Genomic DNA, 10,833 nt, shown 5'->3' with positions numbered 1-10,833 from the left:
GGCTAGAAAAGCAAAAGAATTCTTGCAGGTCTTTAATCCAGCTCGTGGGGGCTCTGACCTTATGACCTAATCACCTCCCAAAGTCTCCACCTCCTAATACTATCACATCAGGGATTAGGTTTCAACATAAGAATTTTGGGGGCACACAAACCTTTAGTCTATAGCAGCAGAAGGTTGACATGATTTCTGTCTCCAAGGAAAGAGGTAATCCTAGAATCACATCTAAAGGATTTGTTTCCCTGGAGACATTCTTCAAGGGCCTGATTTATATGGTCCATCTGGTTGTGCTGGTAGCAGTGAGCAATGGGAATGTATGTTTGTCTCAAGAGAGCTTTGAAGAGTATGAAAGACTGGCATCAACTGGCATTCTTAGATGCAGTGTGGTTTGGAGGACTTGAAAATAATAGCCATAAAAACAGGGTCAGCAGATGATCTAAAGCAATCAGCAGATGATCATTTTTAAGAGTCAAGAATAAGGTAAAAACAGGGGTGCCTGGGTGGCTCAGTTGGTTACGCATCTGCCTTTGGCTCAGGTCATGATCTCAGGGTCCTAGGATTGAGCGCCACACTGGGCTCCCCGCTCAGCAGGGAGTCTGCTTCTCCCTCTCCCTCTGCTGCTTCCCCTGCTTGTGTTCTCTCTCTCTCTGTCAAACAAATAAAATCTTTTTTAAAAAAGAACAAGATAAAAACAGAAGGGGAGGCAAACCATAATAGACTGTATAGTTAAGAGGAACAAACTGAGGGTTGCTGCAGGGGAGGTTGGTAGGGGGATACACTAAATGGGTGATGGGTATTAAAGAGTACACTGGTGATGAGCACTGGGTGTTACATGTGAGTGATGAATCACTAAATTCTACTCCTGAAATAAAACAAAACAAGTATATATGAATATATATATATATATATATATATATATATATATATATATGAGAGAGAGTCTCTCCAAGGCAGTCTAAAATAAAGCCTATGGTTCCAAATCTCAAGGGCCCTCAAGCATTAGAAGATAAAATTCTGTATATTTTGACATCTCTGAGAGTAATATATTAAATGTAAAAATCACAAAATTTCCAGCCCAACATTTCCCTGTCTCCATGCTTTGCTTAAAATAGTCTCTGACAACACTGTCTTCATTCCCATCACCTCTTGGGTAGCTGATTTAAAAGTTTATATGTTCATGCCATATTTAGGAGCTTGCATTTATCTTAAAACAATGGTGAATTATTGAAAGATTTTAAACCAGAAAAATTATATGATCATACTTGCCTTTTAGACATCTTATTCTGGCAAGATTGTAGAGGATAGGTTAGAGACATGTGAGACTAACCAGTTCATCAACAGTTATGAGAAAATGGAGAAAAAGCCAACAGTAAAACTAAAAAAAATGAAAGTGGAAAGGGTATAAGAATGGTATCACAAATGCCACAAGTGGAGGCAGTGATAAACAGTGCTTCTAATCAGTATATGACATATATTAGAAAGTGTTATTTCTCTTTTCTTAAGCTTTTATTTATTTATTCATGAGAGACACACACACACACACAGAGAGGCAGAGACACAGGCAGAGGGAGAAGCAGGCTCCTCATGGGGACCCTGATGCGGGACCCGATCCCAGGACCCTGGGATCACGCCTTGAGCCGAAGGCAGATGCTCAACCACTGAGCCACCCAGGTGCCCTAGAAAATCTTATTTCTATTTAACAAGGGCATTACACACTCCTAACTGTACACGTATCTATTCATGTCTTTTTAAACATAGGAGCACATGGGGGCACCTTGGTGGCTTGGTCAGTTAAGCGTCTACCTTGGGCTCAGGTCATGATCCCAGGGTCTTGGGATCCAGCAGGGAGCCTGCGTCTCCCACTTCCCCTGGCCTCCACTCATGCTTACTCTGTCTCTCTGGTGCTCTCTCTCAAATAAATAAATAAAATCTAAAATAAGAAAAAGAAAACCCATAGAAATTCCTGAATTAAAAAAAAAACTTGAAAATGAAAAGCAAGGACCATATGATATCATAATTCGAGAGAAGGTCTTGGGTTTCAATTTTTGGTGCTTATGTTTTTTCATTTGCCACTCAATCTTTTCTTCAAATGAAATCTTACCTGAAACCCAACACGCATATGTGATCTGGAATGCTTATCTTCCCATTCCCTAACTCTCACATTGACTCCTGGTGCATTCTGAAGGGTCTGTTGATCTCTGTTCTTGTGACCATTCATCATTTAAAACTGAAATGTTATATTGTGAGTTCCATAAGCTGTAGGGAGCTTTTTTGTTTTGTTTACCACTGTATTCCCAATACCCAGTGCAGCACCTGGCACAAAGTTGGTGTCTAGTGAATATTTATTGAACGAATGAGTGAATAAATATTAGACAGAGAAAATTAAGTGACTTGGATGAAATTACCCAGAAAATTGATGAGGGTGGGACTTCATACATGGGGAGTGACTGGGTAGATATCGGTGGCATTATCAGAATAGGAGATAAAATAGAAGAAATATAGGAAAAAGGATGTTGAGTTCAGTTTTAGATATTAGACTTTGAGGCGCTTCAGGGGCATCCAGGTAGAGGCATCCACAGACAACAACAAACTGCTCAGCTTCTTTCTTTCTTTCTTTCTTTCTTTCTTTCTTTCTTTCTTTCTTTCTTTCTTTCTTTCGGAGGTGGGGGGTTACACAGAGGGAAGAGGAGAAAGAGAATCCTAAGCAGGCTTCATGCCCAATGTGGCCATGGGGCTTGATCTCAGGAACCTGGGATCATGACCTGAGCCCAAATCAAGAGTTGGGTGCTTAATGGACTGAGCCGTCCAGGCGCCCCTGCTCTCAGTCTATTTAGCTTAGACTCAATGGTCTAGCACTTCAGCTCTTCTTGTAAAAGGCTTTCATTTTGCTTGTAAGCTCGACATTTGTCCAGGGATGTTTCCCGCCCTCACATAGCCACCAAGGCCGAGTTTCCTAAACTGTATTGTGCACGAAAATCACATGTGGAATCTAGTTAAAATGCAGATTCTGACTCAGAAGGTGGAGTCTGAGCTTTGGCAGTCTTTAACAAGCTTCCATGTAATGTCAAAGCTGCTTATCTACATTTTTGAGAAGCAAGACCCTGCAAATCAGCGAAAATGGCAGTGAGCTGGTTATCAGTTTTTTTGTTTTTGTGACATTCCACAATCTTTATAATAAGTAGAGATGGGTAGACTTGCAAAGTTTTGTTTGTCAAATGAATTTCTTCTCCTAAGCTTTGTTTTGGCTCTTCAAAGAATATGTTTAGGTGTTTTACAAGTTCACTTCGAAATATAATACGGCTTTTATTTCATAAATTAATTCAAGACAAACTTTCTTAATTTTAATGGCGATCCCATAAACCACTTATTCTTTCTAGGAGTTTTTTTTAGCTTTTAGCTTCAGGCTAAAGATTTTAGGCTAAGTTTAGCAGCTGTTGGAAGTAATGCAGCTAGAGAAGTAGGCTCTGTCAAGACATTTTGAAACATCAAGAGCTTAGAAAAAGTACCAATTGCAAAATAGTAACATGGGCTACATCTCCCAAGAGGTACAGCTATTCTTATCCTGAAACATGGAGACCATCCCACTGCAAAAAGCAAAAGGAGATTTTTATTCGCAACCAGTAGCCTGGTTTCTTAGATATCATTAGATTCATTTAAATTGAATGAATGACGTAGGTATCATCTGTACTTTTATCTAAGTCATTTCTCTTTTACTGTGAAGGTTTCATAAAATTTCATTATTTGTTTTCATTCTTCCATTCCAAAAGTCCTTTTAGGATATATTATGGTTCTGGACACTGAGAGACAGCTGTGAGTTAGACAAAGACCTCGAGGTCATCAGACTTGGTTTTGTAGGAAAACAGACAATCACGAAGTAAATAAATGTGATAGGTTTGGCGCAGCCGTTTAGCGCCTGCCTTTGGCCCAGGGCGCGATCCTGGAGACCCGGGATCGAATCCCACGTCGGGCTCCCGGTGCATGGAGCCTGCTTCTCCCTCTGCCTATGTCTCTGCCTCTCTCTCTCTCTCTGTGTGACTATCATAAATAAATGAAAAAAAATAAATAAAAATAAAAGAGCAATGAACCGGAGTGATTAGGTATCAGGTGGTATTCTTAGACTGGATGACCCGGAAAGCCCTACTTAGGGAGTAATGTCTGAGCAGAGAGAGGAATAAAATGAGGGCGTGAACCATATTAATACGAAGAGAAATAAGAAGAGCAGAGTGAAAATGCCATATATTAAAGAATCAGCTTGGTGTGTGGAAGGGAGATTAAGACCAGTGAGATGAGGGACACAAGGGAGCGGAAAGCAGGAGATGGAAACAGGAGAGAGAGCAGCAGCCAGATCAAGTGGGGCTGGGAGTCTGGATTTTATTCTAGGGTGACTGCAAATATTTAGGGTCTTAAACCGAACATTGCATATGGTTTCTCTGTCTTTAGCATTGCCATTCGTACATTCCCCCACTTCAGTACGTGCTTCTACTAGAATACATTTCCGAATGAATACCTGGGTATTTTAATTGTTCCCAAACCTATGTTTCTGTTGTAATCTTTCTCTTGGATTCCAGTCTGATACTTTGAAATGCCTACTGGTATTTTCAATGAACTCTCCAATTTTCCCCTCAAACTCAACACCACAAACTCATCATCTCATTCCAACGTCTCCACGTTTATTGGCCATACCAACTTCTCTCTAGTTTCCTAGGTCAGAAAGGATTCTTCTGACGTTGGGGATTTCCTTTACTCTATTACACTGACTCTAACCCTGGTTCGGCCTTTTCATCACTTAATTCCTGGAAGCACACAACAGATTTTTACCTGGCTGGAGAGACATTCTTTTTCTTTTCTTTCTTTTTTTCTTTTTTAATATTCTATGTCTTTATTTTCATGGGAGTTTAGCAGGCAGGGTCCATATTTTTTGGTCAGTTCTTCTTTCTGTCCTATCACATATATAGGAACGGTTCATTCATTTTTGTTTTTTAATTGGAGTTCAATTTGCCAACATATAGCGTAACACCCAGTGCTCATCCCGCCAAGTGCCCCCCTCAGTGTCCCTCACCCCAACCCCCCTGCCCACCTCCCCTTCCATTACCCCCTGTTGGTTTCCCAGAGTTAGGAGTCTCTCATGGTCTGTGTCCCTCACTGATATTTTCACTCATTTTCTCTCCTTTGCCCTTTATTCCCTTTCACTAATTTTTATATTCCCCAAATGAATGAGACCATATGATGTTTGTCCTTGGAGAGACATTCTGACTTGAATTTCTTCTTTCTTCACATTCATACTGCATAGCTCTCCAAGACCATTGCTGCTGAAGTTCATCATTTTGTTCATAAGTGTATTCCTTATTCTTTTTATTAATAATTTCTCACACTGTGTATGAAACATGCCATCTTCTTGTAGCAAACCTTAACTGGTGCTCATATGAACTAAGGGAGATAATATTTTTATCTCCATTTTATAGGTAAGGAAAAGGAGTGTTAGGTATGTTAGGCCATCTGCGGAAAATTACAAGGACACCAACAGGGAGACGGTAGGGCTTCGATTTGAACACAGGCCTATTCAGCTAGGAACACGGAGCTTTAGTTAATGATTGCATAAATAAATAAAAATCTTTTTTTTGAAAGATTTATTCATGAGAGAGACACAGAAAGAGAGAGGCAGAGACACAGGCAGAGGGAGAAGCAGGCTCCATGCAGGGAGCCTGACATGGGACTAGATCCCCGGGTCTCCGGGATCACACCCTGGGCTGAAAGCGGCGCTAAACCACTGAGCCACCTGGGCTGCCCTAAATAAATAAAAATCTTAAAAATAAATAAATAAATAAATAAATAAATAAATAAATAAATAAATAAATAAATAAATTCCTGCCTCTCTTTGGAGGCTTTCCAGGATGCAGGCCTGCATGTCTTACCGAACTTGCAGGCTGTATTCCACATTTCAAATTTCTTTTTTATTTATTTATCTTATTCATGAAAGACACAGAGAGAGAGAGAGAGAGACAGAGAGACAGAGGCAGAGACCCAGGCAGAGGGAGAAGCCGGCCCCACGCAGGGAGCCCCATGCGGGACTGGATCCCGGGACCCCGGGGTCACGCCCTGGGCTGAAGGCCGATGCTCTATCGCTGAGCCCCCCGGGGGTGAGGACCCCGTCACAGGTGTCTCTAGGTGTGTGCTGTGCATGACCTTTCTCCTGCAGCCGTGAGCTCCCTGCGATGCCATGCGTCACTGGGGGCTCCAGGAAGGGGGGCTGCTGGGGTGCGCGAGGCCTTCTCCCCGGGGGGGGGGGGGGGGGGCTGGGGCCTTGGGCACGGCCCTTGGCGCACCGCGTGCCTCGTGAAAGGTAAGGACCCGGGGATCCCCGGGGGGCCCAGCGGTTCGGCGCCGCCTGCAGCCCAGGGCGCGATCCTGGGGAGGGGATCCAGTCCCACGTGGAGGGAAGGGGAGGGCAGGGCAGGGCAGGGCAGGGCCCTTCTAGCTGTCCTGGCTGGAGGGGCGGGCGCACCGGCCTGAAGTCCTCAAGGGAGGCCCCGGGGTGCCGACCTCTGCCTGCAACGAGAACGGGTCACGTCCTTGACCCCGGGTCACGTCCCGGCTGAGCCTCCCGGACCCCGGGTCCCGCCCCCCGCGGGCAGCAGTAGCCCCGCTGGGTTCACGTGCCTGCCGCCCGGGGAGCCACCTTCACCGGCCCTGCGTGGGGCACCCGCAGCGTCTGCTGGAGCTCCCCGGGTCCGCGGGCCGCCCCCCCGACCCCCGAGCTCCGGGGAGGATCCGCGCACACGCCGTGGGGGAGTCGGGGCCGCAGCGGCAGCTCCGAGGGCGCGGCGGACCCGGCGGCCTTAGGACCGCGCGGCGCCCGGCGCCCCGAGGCCCCGCCCTCCCCCCGCGAGCGCGTGCGCGGCCGCCCGGTAGCCCCGCCCCCCGGAAGTGCCGCGGGCGGGCGGCGGGGCCCGCGTGTGGCGGTCGGGGACGGCGGCGGAGCCCCGCGCGGGAGCCATGGAGGTGGTGGAGGCCGCCGCGCAGCTGGAAACGCTCAAGTTCAACGGCGCCGGCCTGGCGGACGGCCCGGCCCTGCAGTCGGACGCGGCGGCGGCGGGCGCTCGGCGGGAGGCGGACGCTCAGCCCGCCGCCGCGCAGCCGCCTCGCTCGGCCCCGAGGCCGGAGCCGGGAGCGGGACGGAGCTGCGTCACCGGCCCGGGCGCCGCGCTGGGGGCCTCGGGGTCGGACTCGGACTCGGACTCGGACAGGTAGGGGCGCGGGGGGCGGGGGAGCCTGGGGGGGGGACCGGGGACCCGGGGGGGGGGCCTGGGGAGGTCGGGGCCGTGGGGGCGGGGAGGGCGGGAGGGAGCCGGCGGCCGAGCGCGCACGTGCGGGACCCCTGCGCCCCGCCTCGCCCCTGCGCCCCGCCCCGCCTCGCCCCTGCGCCCCGCGCTGCCGTCGGCCTCTGCCGTCTTCAGCTTGGTCCTGGAGGATCCAACGTAGCATCGCAAAAAAAAAAAAAAAAAACAAAAAACAAAAACAAAACAAAACAAAAAAAAACCCCACCCCCCCAAACCCAAACAAACCCTGAGGATATTGGATTATTTCGACAACCACTCAGTATGGCGTGGCGTGGCCCTTTACGGTCCTAAACTTTGGGATTTTGTGTTAGATCTTCTTTTTTTTTTTTTTTTTTAAATATTTATTTATTTATGATAGAGAGAGAGGCAGAGACACAGGCGGAGGGAGAAGCAGGCTCCATGCAGGGAGCCCGACGTGGGACTCGATCCCGTGCTCCAGGATCGCGCCCTGGGCCAAAGGCAGGTGCCAAACCGCTGCGCCACCCGGGGATCCCCCAGATCACCTTTTTATTAAAAAAAAAAAAAAACAAAGGTCTAGAGCGTGGCCTTGGTGTTTGAACCAGTGAACTGGGGACCAGTTAGAGGATTCCGCACGCTTGTTCCCGCTTTGGCTAGAGGCGGTGAGGCTGGGGACGCCGCCTCCGCCTTGAGGTCTGGGGGAGGACCTGCCTGTAGGGTGTCCCTGGGTCACACGGACGGTGCCGCCCGGGATCCGAGTGTGTCACGTGGGCCGCTGAGCGGACGGACAGGTGTGCCCCTGCCCTCCATCCCAGGAGAAGGACGGAGGACGGAACTCCGAGCGTTGGTGTCGGAATGAGAGGCGGCGGGAACCACAAGGCCGACACCCGGAGAGGTCAAGGGAGAGCCCGGCTCTGGGGCCCCGGTAGCCCTGCGTCCCGGAGGATGCAGAGGAAGGGCGCGCCCCGGTTACCAGGGTGGTAAGCCTTGCTCTGTAGAGCCGGGCTGAGCAGGGTTCAAGGGTGAAAGCAGGGCCGCCTGCAGCCCAGGGCCTGACCCTGGAGACCCCGGATCGAGGCCCGCGTCGGGCTCCCTGCATGGAGCCTGCTTCTCCCTCGGCCTGGGTCTCTGCCTCTCTCTGTGTCTCTCATGAACGAATAAATAAAATCTTAAAAAAAAAAAAAAAAGTGAAAGCAGAGAAGCATGAGTGGGACGGGGATTGGTGTGGAAAGAGTCGGAAAGACATTGCGTGAGTTCAAGATGTGACCGTGGGTCTCTGGGTCAAGTGTCTGGAAGTCGTCCTAACAGATGGGGCGGTGGGCTAGACAAGGAGGCATCAACCGGGTGGAGGTGCCGGTGGTTGGTAAGATGGGGAGTAACCCATCTGGGACGGGGGCTGGAGACCAGCAGGTTTAACTTGGACGGTGAAGTCGAGGTCTGTTGTGCAGCTGATGGGACATTGAAGCAGCGGGTAATGACCTGAGAGTTCAGAGGCCAGCTCTGGACTGGAGACGTAAATGGAGACCTCAGTTTATGGAGAGGATTTGCTTTTTTTTTTTTTTTTTTTATTATAGATATTTTCAGATTTATTAAAGGTAGAGAGTAGTATAATGAACGTACATGTACTCATCACCACACTTACACGGTTTCCAGTATTTTGTTAATGTTGTATCTAGTATTTCTAAACATTTTTTTTTTAACCTCAGATTTTTAGAGCAAATATCAAACACTATGTCACCTTGTCCACGTCCTTTACTATACGTTTCTGACTGATAAAGTACTTGTCCTGTAACCACCATGTCCTGATCAAACAGGAAGAGTTAACCTTAATTCCTTAATACCACCTAATAGTATTCATATTTCTCTAGTTGTCTTTTGACAGTTGGTCTATTTGAATTGAAATTCAAACAAGATTCTCAGGGCATTTGGATGTGATGTCCGTTTAGTCTCTTTTAAGTGAAGGTCATGTTTAAAGCCACGAAGACGGGGATCCCTGGGTGGCTCAGCAGTTGAGCGTCTGCCTTCAGCCCAGGGCCTGATCCTGGAGTCCCAGGATTGAGCCCCAGGATCGAGTCCCACGGCGGGCTCCCTGCATGGAGCCTGCTTCTCCCTCTGCCTGTGTCTCTGCCTCTCTCTGTATCTCATGAATAAATAAAATCTTTTAAAAATAAAAAAAATAAATAAAGCCATGAAGACACAGGAAGGCACCTGAGGGTGGAATCCCACGGCAGCTTAGTGAATGCCAAAATGTGGAAGTTTTTTGAGGAAGTAAGTGGGAATCCTGTCAGATGTTGCTCAAAAGTTCAGGTGACAGATGTCTACTAGACGGAACACCTTGGATGTTGTCGATGACCTTGTAAAGGAGTGGTGACGGAAGCCACTTTGGGGTAAAGACGGAATGGGACGTGAGGGAAGAGATAGCACATGTTAATGACACTCAAGAAACTAAGGGGAAAATGAGGCCATAGCTGGAGGAATTGAACAAGTACTACAGGGTTTTGCTATGCTGATGAGAATGATCTGGGGTAGAATATAGTAGTAGCAGGAAAAAGTTCGCTTGTGAATGGGCTGCCCATTGCCCCTGTAACAAGGAAAGACTGTAGGTGCCAGAACTAATGCCTTTGTTTCAAAAACTTGATAACCCATCCGAGAAGACGTGTTTTTCATGTTTGCTGGAGAGTATGAGACAGGCTGTGCTCTAGGCATTGTTTAAAAAATTGCTGTGAGAGGAGATGGATTGTGGAGGTTAACTAGGAACCTGACTGTAAAGGGCTCTGAGATGGCCTTTGTCTTGTACACAATATAGGTTTATGAAGAAACTACTAAAGCTTTTCTCTATGTCTGATGTTTTCTTAATGAAAAATGGAAAGAATGGTACAAACAGAGCCATCAGCTTGATTTAATCCTTATTAACATTTCAGAACTTAGTTTCACATATGTATGCTATTACGACCTTCTAAAGTCGTTAAGTGTTTCAGCATGCATCTCTAGGGGACATTCTTTTACACAATCACAGTTGTTACACAACAGAATGGATAATTCCTACATATATAATGTCTAGCCATAGTTTTTTTTTTTTTTTTCCTTTTAAGCAAGTATGTGAACTGATTAAGATGGAAGGTCATGAGAGGGTGAAGATAATAGTAGGAGGAAGGGTTGATTTTTGTGGGAAGACTGATGTCAGTGATACTACAGGAAAATAGGTGAGAAATGAGGGGAATCCCTCTCTCCCCTTACCAAACAAGGTCATAGTAACAGTGGAAATGGGATTGAGAAATTGAATGAGAACGATGTTTGCCTTCTGAAGGTAGGATTTTATCATTGGCTGTGAGATGGCGTTCATAAGTGCCAGATGGCTTAAAATGATTCCAAGGTTTCTGCCTATAGTGACTGAATTGAAGACTAAACAATGAAAATAAGAGGTTCCAGGAGAGGAGCAGGTTCTGTAAGGAGAATGTTTTTTTTTTTTTTTTTTAAACTTGTTGCTAGAATGAAGTAAGTCTACGTTACTCATACAGAGGTAGCCAGTATGTAGCTAGGG

General features: G+C 47.2%; 1 protein-coding gene across 1 annotated transcript in view; it reads left to right on the top strand.

Moving 5' to 3' along the window:
* The first annotated feature begins 6,975 nt into the window (after positions 1-6,975).
* NAF1 (nuclear assembly factor 1 ribonucleoprotein) overlaps positions 6,976-10,833 on the top strand; it is a 40,747-nt gene continuing 36,889 nt past the window's right edge. Inside the window, exon 1 of the mRNA XM_038559138.1 lies at positions 6,976-7,241. Coding sequence (XP_038415066.1) covers positions 6,991-7,241 — 251 coding nt within the window. The 5' untranslated portion in view covers positions 6,976-6,990. The remainder of the gene's footprint in view (positions 7,242-10,833) is intronic.

Source organism: Canis lupus, chromosome 15, assembly GCF_011100685.1.
Source record: "Canis lupus familiaris isolate Mischka breed German Shepherd chromosome 15, alternate assembly UU_Cfam_GSD_1.0, whole genome shotgun sequence".
Lineage (NCBI taxonomy): Eukaryota > Metazoa > Chordata > Mammalia > Carnivora > Canidae > Canis > Canis lupus.
Note: the sequence above shows the minus strand (reverse complement) of the source record. Positions and strands in the feature narration are given on the sequence as shown.